This window comes from Lynx canadensis, chromosome A1 (genome assembly GCF_007474595.2).
Source record: "Lynx canadensis isolate LIC74 chromosome A1, mLynCan4.pri.v2, whole genome shotgun sequence".
In the NCBI taxonomy this organism is placed as follows: domain Eukaryota; kingdom Metazoa; phylum Chordata; class Mammalia; order Carnivora; family Felidae; genus Lynx; species Lynx canadensis.
The window spans coordinates 96,673-112,543 of record NC_044303.2 but is presented as its reverse complement, the minus strand read 5'-3'; the positions used below and the strand labels follow the sequence as shown (position 1 = coordinate 112,543).

Sequence of the window (15,871 nt, the reverse complement as noted above, 5' to 3'; positions counted from 1 at the left end):
ATGTCTGTGTGTCTGTTCAGCTAAGGATTTGCTTATGTCTGTCTGGGAGTCTGTCCACCTAGAGGTCCATCTGACTGGTATCTGGCTAGCTGCCTATCTGGGAGAGGGGTCTTTTTGATGGTTTCTCTTGCTGGGTGTGATCTGTCAAGGTGTTAGTTTATTAATCTGACTGGAGGTCCATCCATCCGGCTGTGGACTGTCCTCTGAAATCTAGCTGTCTAGGTGTATGGTTATGGGGGCCCATCTGACTGTGTAACCCATCTGGGGATTTTTTACCTGTCTGAAATCAGTCTGCTTGGTTATTATGCCTGGCGTGGATCCGTCCAAATGGTGGGGGGCAGGGAGGAGCAGCCAGCAGTCCTTTTTAGGGCCCACCCATTTCTCTGCGTCCAGCTGAATGTCTGAGCGAGGGAGACTCAGATACTGAGATGAACTAGTCCATTATGTGGTGATGGGGGCAGTTTCCAGAAGCCCATCTGTCCATCTTCTCTTTCACACCTGGGGGAACCTGCCTAGTACCCTGGGGTTGGGCCCATCCTGATGTTTATTATTGAATCTGTTCAGTGTGGTCTCACTAGCCATTATCTCCCAGCTACCTCCCCCAGCCTCAGGCCCTGAATGCTATAATCACTGGGGCAAAGCCCCATATTTCCACCCTGAGAAACTTTTATTTTGATCCAGGACCATCATTCCCATTCCCAACACTTCACACAGCAGAGAATGGCCGTCAGCAGTCCAGGTGCCCATGTGGGGCAACAGGCAGGCAGGGGTGCAGCACTCACACCTGGGTCCACTCAGCAGGGGGGTCCCGGGGCCCTTTAGGCCTTCCAATGCGCAGGTTGAAGCCTGGAAGAAGGGCACCGTGGGTTTCGTGGAGAAGCTGAGGTGTGGACATGTGTGGAAGGTCATCCTCAAGCCTTCAGGCCCTTGTGATTTACTGCAGCCACATCCACAGGACTCGGAGAGTGGGAGCCCCCCCAACACCTGGTTTTCAGTCCAAGCTGCGGTATCCCAGCAACCCAGGCTTTCACTTACCTAGCCCACTGGTCTGAGCTCCATCCACCACGTCCTCGTAGGCGTCAGGCCCAGCGGGGCTTTGGTCAGCCAGAACTGTGGGCAGAAAACCACCCCCCACCCCCACGGATCGATTCAGGCAGCCCCGTGGAGCTCTGGAACCCACCCGGGGCAGAGCCTCATCCTCCAAGCTCCCAGGGGTTGGGGGTGGGGGCCTGGGGGCCGGCGCGGTAGGGGCGGGGCCAAAGGCCACCTCCGTCCGGACGAGCTGGTGTCGCCAGAGAAACGGACCCAGACTTAGGGCCACGGCTAGGCCTGGGGCACTTCCGGCCGAGCCGGGGCGGGCAACAGTCCCAGAGGCGCGGCCGGAGAGGCACCGACGTCAGCCTTGGCCGTGACCAGGCCGGCCTTAGGGGCGGGGGTCCTCGAGGCCGCGGGGCCCTCCACACCGGCCACACGCCGTCTGGCGCAGGAGCTGGCGGGCGCCGGCCCTCCCAGCCCACACCCCGGCGGCCCGGACTCACCGCGCCCGGGCGGCGCCCCCTGCGCCTCCTCTGCGCGCGCCTGCGGCCGCCGGGCGCGCGGCAGCACCTGGCTGTAGAGCGGCGCCTCCTCCGCGCCGCGCCCCGGCGCCCCCGCCTCGGGCCCCGGGGGCGCCCTGCGCTTCTGCACCACCGCGTACGTGTCCGTGTCGGCCATAGCGGGAGCCGGGGACCCGGGCGCCGAGATGCTCCTGCGGGCGGGGTGGACGGGGAGGAAGTGAAGACGCCGAGCCCGAGGAAGGAGGGGGTGGGGAGCGCTCGCGGCGCGCAAACCGCCCGCTTCCTTCCCGCCCGAGGCTGCTGGCGGGTCGGGAGAGGGGGAGCGGGCGGGTTTCCGAGGCGAGAGGGAGGGGCCTCTGGGTGAGGGGCGTCTCGCTGTGCGTCCGGAGGGCCCCGCTAGTTTGGTGGATGGAGGGAAGGGGCCAGCCTGGCGGGTGGAGGGCGCAGCGTATTGGTATTGCGGGGTGGTCCTGTCGTGCAGATGTTTGAATAAAGGAATGAGGAAGTGGCATGTAAAGGGGAGGGAGGGACGGCCTCAAGATGGAGAGCTAGTCTTAAAGAGGAGGGGTGACATCTCTGCTGCAAAGGAAGGTTGGGTCTGTGCCCCCAGCACCTGACACGACGCCTGACAAGTGGGCTGCATCAAGAAATATTTGCTAAGTTAATGACCGGGGAAGCAAGGAAACGGCTAACACCGAGGCGAGCCTTAGAAGCAGAGGCAATGAGATCTCTGGGATCAAAGTGTCGTCTTGGGGCAGGTTCCCAGAGTGCAGGCAAAGAGCGAGCCAGTGAATGTTTGGTAAATTGAACAGCAAGGAAGGGGCCGGTGTTGAAAGGGCGAGGAAAGGGTTACCTTGGGCATGAGAAATTGGAAAGGGAAGAATGAGGAGATAGGGCTGGGTGCCTCAGGACCTCACCAGGCTAATGGCGTGTGGTGGGAAGGATCCGGAAGGAAAGGGCGTCATCATAGAGTGGGGTACAATTCTGGGGAAGGACAGGAGGGGAAGGCTGCGAGGCGTGGAGGAAAGTTGCCAGACCCCTGATGGAAGTCACCATGGACTCTGGGGGGGGTAAGCTGAGGCGGAGTCTGATAAGGTCACAAGGAGGAGAACAAAGGTAGATATCATAGTCAGTCCCTGCTCCCAGAGGGAGCCCAGGGGCTAGATGCTGCAGTGATGGTGTCCACAGACCTCTGCTCTGGTCCTAGTCTCTGAGGGTGTTTGATGGTGGACAGGAAGACAGTAGGCAGGAGGCCTTGGTACCTCCTTGAAGTTCTGGTAAAGGGGGCTGGAGGTGTGGAGTGCTGAGAAGAACATCTGAACCACCAGGTTCCTATTCCTGTACTCCTCCTCGTGGGGGAAGAGGAATCATCAAAAAGGGAAGACAAGAGGAAGAGGCATGTGTCCTTGAATTGAGGAGACTAAGGCTCTCACCTTTGTCTGCACAGCTACAGGCCGCTGCTTTCTCATCTCCAGGACCACGCTGAAGAGGCTGCAGTTAGGTGGGATCATGTGGAGAGAAAGAGGACACATGAGCAGGACCTGGTGGCCATGGGGCCTGCACTGCACCCAAGCACACATGCCCTATTCATACCTGGGTCAAGAGCACCTGTTTAATCCACAGTGCACGGGACACCTGTTCACCCACAACCTGCACTGACAAGCAAGAATAAGAGTAAGCTGGGTCAGGACCTGCCCACAACCCCTCTTGTATGAGGCATTTGGGGTTTTCAGTGAGGGCCCTAACTGGGGATCCCCTGCAGCACATTTTGATTCTCAGAATCCCCCAATTACAATTTAAAAGAAAACGCTTTTTAATTGTTTACATTTGTTGAGCATCAACTGTGTGCTTACTCCCCAGCAGGCAGTCGGTGCCCAATAAATGCTAAATTTCAGTTGATGTGGTGTGAGCAGTGTAGCCTCAGGTTTCTCAAGAGGCTCTCAGTGCTGATGCATAGGGGCACTTGTACCTCAATGTTTATAGCAGCACTTTCAACAATAACCAAATTATGGAAAGAACCTAAATGTCCATCACCTGACGAATGGATAAAGAAGTTGTGGTTTATATATACAATGAAATCCTACTTGGTAATGAGAAAGAATGAAATATGGCCTTTTGTAGCAACATGGATGGAACTGGAGAGTGTTATGCTCTCTGTGAAATAAGTCATACAGAGAAAGACAGATACCATATGTTTTCACTCTTATGTGGATCCTGAGAAACTTAACAGAAGACCATGGGGGAGGGGAAGGGGGGGGGAAGTTAGAGAGGGAGGGAGCCAAACCATAAGAGACTCTTAAAAACTGAGAATAAACTGAGGGTTGATGGCGGGTGGGAGGGAGGGGAAAGTGGGTGATGGGCATTGGGGGGGCATCTGTTGGGATGAGCACTGGGTGTTGTATGGAAACCAATTTGACAATAAGTGTATTAAAAAAAAAAAAGAGGCACTCAATCTGCAAGACTGGCTCCAAGTTCTGCACTGGCCTCCCTGCCTCCCTCCCCCACTCCCAGTCACCTCTGTCTCACCACACTCCCATAAAACCCATTTCTTAAAAACCTGCAGTGGACACAGACGGGCCTGGGGCCATATCCCTGGAGGTGATGGGCTTCCTCCGCCATGGTGAGCACATGTTCAGGATTGCTAGTGACTCCTCTGTCTGGCCAGGACATATATTGCAGCTGGTACACAGATCGGCATTCCTGAAACACAGGAAAAGAGGGACAAATAATTAAAAAAAAAAAAAAAACATTTATGAGTACCTACTACATGTCAGGCTCAATTCTAAACATCTTTCATTTAAATTTTTTTTTTTAATTTTTTTTCAACATTTATTTATTTTTGGGACAGAGAGAGACAGAGCATGAATGGGGGAGGGGCAGAGAGAGAGGGAGACACAGAATCAGAAACAGGCTCCAGGCTCCGAGCCATCAGCCCAGAGCCCGACGCGGGGCTCGAACTCACGGACCGCGAGATCGTGACCTGGCTGAAGTCGACGCTTAACCGACTGCGCCACCCAGGCGCCCCTAAACATCTTTCATTTAAATCCAACAGATAATAACTGAGAAGATAAGTACTATTGCTAATGCCCATTTTACAGATGAGAAAATGGAGACAGAAAACAGCTCTCCCCATATGGGAGCCTCCTCCTCCCTTTTCAGTACCTTCTGAAAGGTGACCTAAAGTGCCCTGAGTATGATGTCTGTGTTCAGCCATGTCTCCCTTGTCTGAGGATGTGGGGCAGGTGGGAAGAGAAGGGAGAACAAAGACTACAGGTGCCAAAAGACATTTACAGAAAACAAAGCATTTCTGATTAAAAATCAAAGTCAAACAACATTGTTTTTAAAACGCATTCAGCTCAAACACCCCCCATGGCTTTCCTGAAGGAAACATTTGATGGAGGAGGGAAAGAAGAAATATGATTAAACACCCCAGCAAGCTCATTTATAGTGAAAAAAAGAGATTTCTTTTGTTCTACAAGAGTTTTATTGCACTTCTCATGTACCAACTGTATGTATGACTTGAGGTGACAGATTTTCCTGACTTTTGAAATGTTAAGGGAAATAAGGATTTTAAGAACTTAACAAGGCACATTTGTATAACAGAGATAATCATGATCATAGTTAAAATGCGAAATGAATGCATGTATTGAGTTATGACTATTTGCCTACTAACAAGTGTGAGGGGGCTGTGGGAAAACTGTTCATCCTTTCAGGCTCAGCCCAAAAGCCTTCCATCCTGAGAATCTTCTGTGAAACCTCCCTAACATTCAAGACTCCATAAAACACTGTTCCCACCTCTGCTCCAGCTTACCAGCACGATGCAGAATAGTCCAATCTGTAGTGGTTCCTGTTCTTGGTCCCAGTAATGCTCACACTTTTTCTTCAAAAAGGTAAAGGAGAAAGGGCAAGGAATAAAGAGGGGCAGTCTGCTTTAGAGTTCTAGCTCAATACGTCCACACTCTCACAGGACACCTCAGGCATTGCTGCTGGAAGCACAGACAGCTGCAGCTACAGTGCAGGCCAGCTGGCAGAGCCTTGTCAGATTAAACACACACAGACATAGTGGTGACTTGAGCTTCTGACTATGCAGGAGGAAGACAGGCCAGAATATTCTCATACTGTAAGCAACTAAAAAAACTGGATATGTTTTTTATGAGCCGCTATTTTCAGACATTGGACCACAGGCATTGCAGGATTGTGATCACTGAACAAAGGAAAACACATGGGTTAAATCTTATGACTACTCCAGCTTACTCCCTAGAGGCAGTCACCAGGCTGCAGGACATGGGGAGTCCAGAGATCCCACCGAGTTGAGGAGCCAGAGATTACGGCTAAGGGAGGAGAAGGCAGCTCGAATTTGAAGGGCAGAGTCCTGGAAAGAACAGAGATATGCAAACAAAAGTAAACAAACCTCCAGAAGTCTGCATATGGTCCCCTTGACTATTTTTAGCTGAGTAATAATCTGAGCAAATATGTCATGAAACTAGGCAAGAATAACTTCCCAAGAAAGGAGAATAACTAGGGACCTATAAGATGAACATTCCCTGCAATGTTCATAATGGGACAGAAATAATTTACATTCCTTCCAGCCTGAGTGGAGAGACCTGACTGACTATAAGGGCATTCAGTAGGGAATCAAAAAAGACCACACTTTAGGAGTAGAGTGAAATTAGTTCCAGAATAAAGGCCACTCTAGACCTGCCCTACAAAAGCTTAAAAACAAACCTTAAAATGATCAAACATCAAAAAGTAACTTTACCCTCCAGAAAAAGTCCAACACTCTTTAAAGGAAGACAATAAAATCCAACAGTGACCTGTGTAAAATTAAAAATGTCAAGCATCCAATAAAAATTTACTAGACACACTAGCAAACAACAAAATCCCTAACCAGGAGAAAAATCAGTGAAGACAAGATCCGGTAGGGATGAGGAAAGAATAGACCTTTAAACAATTTTTAAAAACATTTTAATTATACTTGAAGATGAAAAGGCAAACATGAACATGATGAAAGTGAAACAAAAGGTATAAAGAAGACCTAAATGGAACTTCTAGAGAGGAAAAATAAAATACATAAAATAAAAATTCACTGTCTAATAGTAGATTAGACATAGAAGAAACAATTAAAAAAAGACCATGACGACATAGCAATAGAAACTATTTAAAGTGGAAAAAAGAAAAAAAATGACTGGGGATAAAATGAACATCAGATAACAAAAAGAAACAAAAGTCAGCCAAACTGGCAAGGAAGAAGTCAAGCCTTCACTATTTGCAGATGACATGATACTCCATGTAGAAAGCCTGAAAGCCTCCACCAAAAATATTGCCAGAACTTATTTCAGCAAAATCACAGGATATAAAATCAATGTACAGAAAACTATTGCATTTCTGTACACCAATAATGAAGCAGCAGAAAAAGAAATCGAAGAATTGATTCCATTTATAATTGTGCCAAGACCCACAAGATACCTAGAAATAAGCCTAACCAAAGAGGTAAAAGATCTGTACTCTGAAAACTATACAAATCTTATGAAAGAAATGAAAGAGGACACAAAGAACTGGAAAAACACTCCATGCTCACAGATTGGAACAACAAACATTGTTAAAATGTCTATACCCAAGGAAATCTACATATTTAATGCAATCCCTATCAAAATACCAACAGCGTTTTTTCACAGAGCTAGAACAAGCAATCCTAAAATTTGTATGGAGCCACACAAGATCCCAAATAGCCAAAGCAATACTGAAACAGAAATGCAAAGCTGGAGGCACCATGATTCTGGACTTCAAGCTATATTACAAAACTATGGTAATCAAGGCAATATGGTACTGGCACAAAACAGACACAGAGATCAATGGAACAGAATAGAAAACCCAAAAATGGGCCCATAACTATATGGTCAACTAATCTTCAACAAAGCAGGAAAGAATATCCAATGGAAAAATGACAGTCTCTTCAACAAATGGTGTTGGGAAAATGGGATGGCAACATGCAGAAGAATGAAACTGGACCCACAAAAATAAATTCAAAGTGGACGAAAGACCTAAATGTGAGACATGAAACCATCAAAACCATAGAGGAGAATACAGGCAGCAATTTCTTTGACCTCAGCGGGAGCAACTTCTTACCAGACAAATCACTGGAAGTAAGGGAAACTAAAGCAAAAATGGAGTATTAGTGTTTCATCAAGATAAAAAGCTTCTGCACAGCAAAGGAAACACTCAACAAAACTAAAAGGCAGCCTATGGAATGGGAGAAGTTATTTGCAAATGACATATCTGATAAAGGGTTAGTATCCAAAATCTACAAAGAACTTATCAAACTCAGCACCCAAAAAACAAATAATCCAGCTAAAAAATGGGCAGAGGGAATGAATAGACATTTTTCCAAAGAAGATATCCAGATGGCTAACAGACACATGAAAAGATGCTCAACATCACTCATCATCAGGGAAATACAAATCAAAACCACGATGAGATGCCACCTCACACCTGTCAGAATGGCTAAAACTAACAACATGGGAAACAACAGATGTTGGCGAGGATGTGGAGAAAGAGGAACCCTCTTGTACTGTTGGTAGGGACACAAACTGGTGCAGCCACTCTGGAGAACAGGATGGAGGTTCCTCAAAAAGTTAAAAATAGAACTACCCTATGACCCAGCAATTGCGCCAGTAGGTATTTACCCAAAGGATACAAAAATACATATTCAAGGGGGTACATGCACCCCGATATTTATAGCAGCATTATCAACAGTAACCAAACTATGGAGAGCCCAAATGTCCATCGACTGATGAATGGATAAAGAAGATGGGGTATATGCATACAATGGAATATTATTTGGCCATCAAAAAGAATGAAATCTTGCCATTTGCAATGATATGGATGGAGCTACAGTGTATTATGCTAAATGAAATAAGTCAGACAAAGACAAATATCTTATGATTTCACTCATGTGTGGAATTTAAGAAACAAAACAGATGAACATAGGGGAAGGGGGGAAAAGAGAGAGGGAAGCAAACCATAAGAGATTCTTAACTATAGAAAACAAACTCAGGATTGATGGAGGGAGGTGGGTGGGGGGATGGGCTAAACGGGTGATGGGTATTAAGGAGGGTACTTGTTATGATGAGCACTGTGTGTTATATGTAAGTGATGAATCACTAAATTAACTCCTGAAACCAATATTACACTATATGTAAACTAACTAGAATTTAAATTAAAATTTAAAGAAAAGAAAAAGAAATGTCTGTTTATGCCTTCTGTCCATTTTTTAATTGGATTATTTGTTTTTTGGCTGTTGACTTGCATCAGTTCTCTATATATTTTGGATACTAACTCTTTATTGGATATGCCATTTGCAAATATCTTCTCCCATTCAGTGTAGGTTGCCCTTTAGTTTTGTTGTTGTTTCCTTTGCTGTACAGAAGGTTTTAATTTTGCCACAGCAATCAGAAAGAAAAGGAAATAAAAGGCACCCAAATTGGTAAGAAAGAAGTAAAACTTTCACTATTAGCAGATGACATGATACCCTATGATCCAGTAATCGCAGTACTTGGTATTTGAGAATATGAAAGAATATGAAAACATTAATTCAAAATGATACATGCACCCCTGTGTTTATTACAGAATTATTTACAATAGCCAAGTTATGGAAGCAGCCCAAGTGTCCATCAATAGATCAATAGATAAAGAAGATATTCAGCTATAGAAAAGAATGAAATTTTGCTATTTGCAACAACATGGATGGATCTAGAAGGTACAGTGCTAAGCGAAGTAAGTCAGAGAAAGACAAATACCATATGATTTCAGTCACATGTGGAACTTAAGAAACAAAACAAATGAACGAAGAAAAAAAAGAGAGAAACCATAAAACAGACTCAAATATAGAGAACAAACTGATGATTACCAGAGGGGAGGTGGGGAAGGGGGAATGGGTAAAACGGGTAAAAGGGATTAAGAGTATGCTTATCTTGATGACCACTGAGTAATGTATAGAATTTTTGAATCACTATGTTGTACACTGTAACTAACACTGTATGCTAACTACACTGGAGTTAAAATAAAAAATTAAAAAATTAAGTAAAAGATAATCTATAGCAAAAATAATAGCAGTGTATGGTAGAGTATTTCATATTTAGAATTAAAATCTATGGCGACAATAACGTGAAGCATGGAATGGGAAAATTGAAATATGCTAAAGTTCTTATATTTTAAATGAAATGGTATAATATTATTTGCTGTGATAAATTAGACCTAACTTGTAAACTCCAAAGCCACCACTAAGTACATAATACAAAGAGGTATAGCTAATAAGTCAATAATGACTATGAAATGAATTCATAAAAATTCTCAGTCTGAAAGAAGACAGAGAAGAAGAATGAAGGGACAAAGAACAGATGGAACAAATAGAAAACAGAAAGATGGTAGGTTTAAATTCAACATTACTGATAATTATATTAACAACTAAATACTCCAATTAAAGGCAGAAATTGTCAGACTGAATACTAAAGTAAGTCCCTACAATATGCCACCTACATGACACTTTAAAAATAATGATGGGGGTGCCTGGGTGGCTCAGTCTATTAAGCATCTGATTCTTGATATTGGCTCAGGTCATGATCTCACGTTCAGTGAGATCAAGTCCACAGTGGGGCTCTGCGCTGAGAACTCAGGGCCTGCTTGGGATTCTCTTTCTCTCTCTTTTTGCCCCTCCCCCATACACACACACACACACCCACACTCTCTCTCTCTCTCTCTCTCTCTCTCTCTCAAAATAAATAAATAAACTCAAAAAAAAATAAAAATAAGGATGAACATAGATTTTTTAAAAAAGTAAAAGAATGGAAAAAGATATGCACACCTGAGTAATTTAAATGGCTGTATTAATATCAAAGTACACTTCAGAAAAAGGAATATTACCAGAGATAAAAAGAGACCTTACATATTGGAAAAGGGATTGATTCATCAGGAAGACATAATCCTAACTGTATATGTACTCAATTACAGATTTTTAAAATAACTGAAGCAGAAACTGACAGAACTGAAAAGACAAACCAGATAATTTTAAAATTAGAAAATTTCAATATTATTTCAGCAAATAATAAGGCAAGTAGACCCCCTCCGAAAAGGCCATACAAAACATAAGACTTAAATAACATTATACTAATTGTCAATTATAGAACAGCTGGAGACTTCACTCCTCTCTCAGCGATTGATAGAACATTTAGAGAAAAGTAATCAGTTAAGATTTATAAAATACAATAAAGATACAAAAATATTAAAATGTCAACAAAGACACAGTAAATTTGACTGACTTGATATTTATAGATCATTCCGCCCAACAAAAGCAGAACACACATTCTTTCTGAGTATTTACCAGAATATTTACCAATAATTAACCAATAAATACCAGAGTATTTACCAATATAGACCATATTCATAGCCATAAAACAAGTTTCAGTACATTTAGAAAGATTGAAATCATATAAAGTTGTTCCTTGACCACAGTGGAATTAACTAAAAATAACAGGAAGATATATGGGAAAATCCTCAAATATTTGGAAACTAAGAACAACTGTGGTAAAATACCACGAGTCAAAGAAGAAACCACAAGGGAAATTAGAAAATATTTTGAACTAATTGGAGAAGACACAACTTATCATGTTTGTGAGATGTAGCTAAAGCTTAAAGAAAAGTGAATAACACTAAATGCTTATACATAAAAAAAAGAAAAATTTCAAATCAATGATGTAAGTTTAAGAAATTAGGAAAATAAGAGCAAGTTAAACCTAAATAACCTTTAGGAAGGAAAAATGAAGAAGAGAAGATATTCATGAAATAGGAAATGAAAAAAAAAAGAAAGAAAATGAGTAAAGCCCAAAGCTGCTTCTTTGAAAAAAAATTAATACAGCTGATAAACCTCTAGCCCAGAGATGGCTAACATTTCCTATAAAGGCCCAGATAATAAATAACTACTTTACACTTTGTGAGCCATTCAATCTACCCATCTTGAAACTACTGAAATCTGCCATTGTAGTATGAAAGCAGGTATACATGATATATAAACATATGAGTGTGGCTATATTCTAACACATTTTATTTACAAGAAAAAAAAGAAAAAGGCTGCAAGACAGACCTACTACAACAGCTAAAGTTTGCCCATCTTTACTCTAGCCAGACTGACTTAAGGAGTGACAGACGCCGACCACAAATTACAAAGTCAGGAATGAAAAGTGGACATCACTACAGATTGTACATACTCCATGATCAGCCATTCGCCCGGGGCAGTACTTACCCACCCCACAACCCTGTCCATGCAGGCCAGAATGCAGAATCATGTGCCTTCGATGCTGATATATGTTTACTGAGGAACTAATTTATGCTAACAGGCAAAATAGAGATCCCTGCCCTCCTGGACTTTCCTTCTTATCAGGAAGATGGAGAATAAACAATGTGTAGATTACCTTGTATGCTAGAAGTGGGAAGAACTGTGAGGCAAAAAGGAAAATAGGACAGGGAAGGAGAGTGGGAGTTCTGGGAGTTTTAAATGATGTAAGATCCAGGAAGGCCTCATGGAGGAAGTAGCCTTGAATGTTCCAGGCAGAGGGAACAGCCAAGGCACAGGCTCTGAGGCAGAGCCATCCCTGACACATCTGAGGAACAGCAAAGGCCAAACTGGCTAGAGCAGAGTGAAGGAAGGAGAGGCAAAAAGACATCAGAGCTGTACCAGGGAAGCCAGAGTATAGGACCTGATGGTCTATGGTGCAGATTTGGGGTGGGAAGCCCAGCAGTAGAGGGGTTGTGAACACTGCAGGGATAAGCACCATGAATAAGACGAAAGACAGCAACAAAAAAATTAAAGAGCAATAGTGGAGTCACTCCAAGAACTGGGCCTTTCAGTAGTAGCATTCGGGAGGTGCTAGCAAGATTTCTCTTGCCTTCTCCCTGCACAAGGAAATGCATTCTAGAGAGCTGAGAACACCTACCTGCCCATTCTCCATTTCTCGACATGCCTTCAGGATCACGGAGACACGAAAGATAAGGGGAGAGAGGAATGATTTGGGGACAGGAAAAACAAGGCCAAGGGAGGACCCAGAATGTTAGCTCCCCCCGCCCCCCCCCCCAAAGCTAACCTTGAACCCAAACTCCCAGACCAGGCGCCAGAAGTCTAGCAAGGTGTGAGGCAGGGGTCCCTGTGTGGTAATATAGGCCCGGCTTCCGTCTGCTCCCTGATAAAGGCTAAGTTCACCACCCAGATCCTGTTGTCACCCCCACCATGTCCACCCTGTCCCTGACTCCCAGCCTGACTTGGATGAAGTTGCCATTGATGTAGTGGCCGTGTCCCTCCTCCTGGAGCAGGGACAGGACCACTGGTGCCTGATCATCTGCCAGTGGGAGAGATGAGAAAAGGCACCAAGCCCCTGACAGCCTCCTGGATGAAAGCCAGCAGGGATGCTGCACACGCAGCAGGGGTCCACCTAGGTACACTCATGAGCTGCTCAGGAGAAAGGCAGCCACGGGGGTGCCTGGGTGATTCAGTTCATTATGCCTCCCGCCCTTGGTTTCAGCTCAGGTCATGGTCTCAGAGTTGGTGAATTCCAGTGGAGCCTGGAGTGGGGCTCCCACAGGTGGCAGCATGGAGCCTGCTTGGGATTTTCTCTCTCTCCCTCTCTCTCTCTCTCTCTGCCCCTCCCCTGCTCACACTGTCTCTCTCAAAATAAATAAATAAATAAATAAATAAACTTAAAAGAACAAAAGAAAGAAAGGCAGCCACTGCAAGGATTGGCAAGGACCTGGGAGGGAGTGCTCTGGGAGCAAACTGGGGTGGACTGGACTGTGCTGCGGTGAGGGGTGGGTGCAGAGCCCCATCTACTCCTGAAAGCCCCTGACTTACTTGGAAGCGCATCTTTGTGGTGGTTTTTCCTCACATTCCCTGGCCGACTGCCAGCCTGGGTGGAGTGCACAGGCTCAGTCTTCCATGTGGCTAAGCAGGCCTGGATGTCCTGGTTGGGAGGCACACCAAGCAGACCAGGGGAGGGAGAAGGAAAAGAGGAACCAGGTCAAAGTCCTGGGGCACAGAGTGGCTTGTAGGGACACAAAGCACGTGGCCTGTGAGAGGCGAATGCAGACTTTTCCAGAAAGCATGGTGCCCTGCTAATGGTAGTGACCACGCGCCTTCTCTGTGCCAATGGCATTGAGTCATCGCCAGGTCTTCCCCAAGTGGGTACTATTATTGATGTCCCCACCGCGTAGGTAAGAAAGCTGAGGCACCACCACATGGTTGAGTGACTTGGCAAAAGTCCCCCCCCTCCCCCCGCCCCAGGAAGCGGCACAGTGAGGGTGGCATTCAGACCTCTCTGCATCTACCCTATACACTCAATTGTATTGTATTGCAAACAATAACTATAACGTAGTATGTATTTAACAAGCATGATATATGATACATATAACAATATACACTGTATATGAATTATAACGTATAACATTACTTATGTAACAAAATATTACAGATACCTTGTTACTGTTAGATTGTCATTAGTGGCGACTGTATTACTATCCTCCTCAGCTACTCATAATCAGACGGTGATAAGTAACACCTACCAAATGCCTACGATGCTGCATTAGCGTTCCCTACGCACGGCTTGCACCTCCCCCGTGTAATGTTGAGAGTGTTTATAACTAGTGACAAAGACGCCTACAAAGTGAGCGCTCAAGATGTGCTAGGCGCTCTTTTAACCTACACCAGTTCCTCACGCCACTTTAGTCGGCAAGGGCCGCATTTCACCCGAGAAACCAACGCCAGAGGGGCCACGTGAAGCACCCGAGGCCACAGCGTCTATCAGAGCGCGGCGACCACACCCGCCTCAGCGGGGCCTCTGCGCTCCTCTTCCCCCAGCCGTTTCCTTCCCAGAGAGGCCCTGGTGATCGGCTTCCAGCTTGATCCTGCGCCTGCCTTCCCTTGCGGCGCCGTCTTCTGCTGCTGCCCAGACCGGCAGTGGGACGAGGTCACGGGAGCCCGGAGTGTGCGCGGTTCCGGAGCGGGACGCTGTCACGAGAGCCAGGAGTGTGGGCGGTTCCGGAGCGGGATGCGGTCATGGGAGGCAGGGGTGTGCGCGGTTCCGGAGTGGGACGAGGTCTCGGGAGGCAGCGGTGTGCGCGGTTCCGGAGCCGGACGAGGTCATGAGCCAGGGGTGTGCGCGGTTCCAGAGTCGGACGCCGTCACGGGAGGAAGGGGTGTGCGCGGTTCCGGAGCAGGACGAGGTCACGAGAATCAGGGGTGTGCGCGGCTCCGGAGCGGGACCTGGTCATGGGAGCCAGGGCCGTAGGCGGTTCTGGAGCGGGACGAGGTCAGGGGAGCCAGGGCTGGGATGGGCGCGGTCCAGCCAGGCAGTTAGTGGATTCGCTTTCTGGGGCCCTGCAGGCGGAGGGCGAAGACAGAGACAGGGGAGAGAGTGACAGAGCCGTGCTGGGGAGAGAACAACTTACCTCGAGGCCGGGGGACAGCCCCGGACGCCGACAGAGGGAGAGACGGAAGGAGGGCAGACCTCCAGACAGTCCAGGACTAGGAGCCGACGCGCACCGTCTGGCGGTCCGCTCTCGCCCGCTCACGCTGAACTCGCCGGCAAGGGCCACCTCCTCCCGGCAGCCCGCCTCCAGCTGCTCCCGGACGCTCCGCTCCGCGCCACGTCCCAGCTGCGGCTCAGACGCCGCGGGCTAGCTACGTCGTGTCCGAGGACTGAGCCCCGAGCCGGTAGCCAGTATCCAGCATGCTGGAGGCGCGGCTGGCAGCGGAGGCCCCGCCTCCGACCTTGCGACCCAATGGAATCGCGCGACAGCCAGCAGGGCGCGCCCCTCGGCCAAGGCGTCCGGAGCTCGCCCTGGTAGCGCCCGCAGGCTCCGGGACCCGTAGCAGCCAGCGCGGCGGGTCGCCTGCGGCTGTGCGGCGGGACTGAGTCCGGCGCCCGCGCCTCGCTTGGTCTGCGCGCGGGGCACGTCGGGTGACACCGCACAATCCCGCGGACGCTTCCTCTTGCTTGGAAGCCCGGGGCCAACCTTCCAAGTGCCCGCGTTCGGTAGATGGCCATTCGTTCTCGCCTGGCCTCCCCCGTCGGGTCTCCCTGAGACATAGACTGGGCTCCGAGCCGAAGTGGTGCTGCAGTTGTGAGTGGACACGGTCGCCGAGATCGAGCTGCCACTTTTGCCTCGAGGACCCTGGGTTGGGGGTGTTCTTCGCCCGTGCGCTCTGGCGGGGCCCGAGAGAGGTCGCAGGGGGTTGCGGGGGGGGGGGGGGACACCTGTGCACCCGTGCTGTGAGA

The 15,871-nt window shown here is 47.4% G+C and overlaps 1 protein-coding gene across 1 annotated transcript; it reads right to left on the bottom strand.

Moving 5' to 3' along the window:
* Positions 1–648: 648 nt before the first annotated feature.
* On the bottom strand, positions 649–15,640 carry PTPN18 (protein tyrosine phosphatase non-receptor type 18). The gene is given in 15 exon segments (XM_032595054.1): positions 649–846; positions 1,036–1,110; positions 1,539–2,090; positions 2,725–2,905; positions 2,990–3,108; positions 3,171–3,211; positions 4,114–4,256; positions 4,719–4,781; positions 5,368–5,436; positions 12,542–12,588; positions 12,697–12,784; positions 12,864–12,940; positions 13,450–13,610; positions 15,136–15,248; positions 15,305–15,640. Coding segments are annotated over 15 exon segments (2,133 nt in total). The 3' UTR covers positions 649–778.
* Positions 15,641–15,871: the final 231 nt, after the last annotated feature.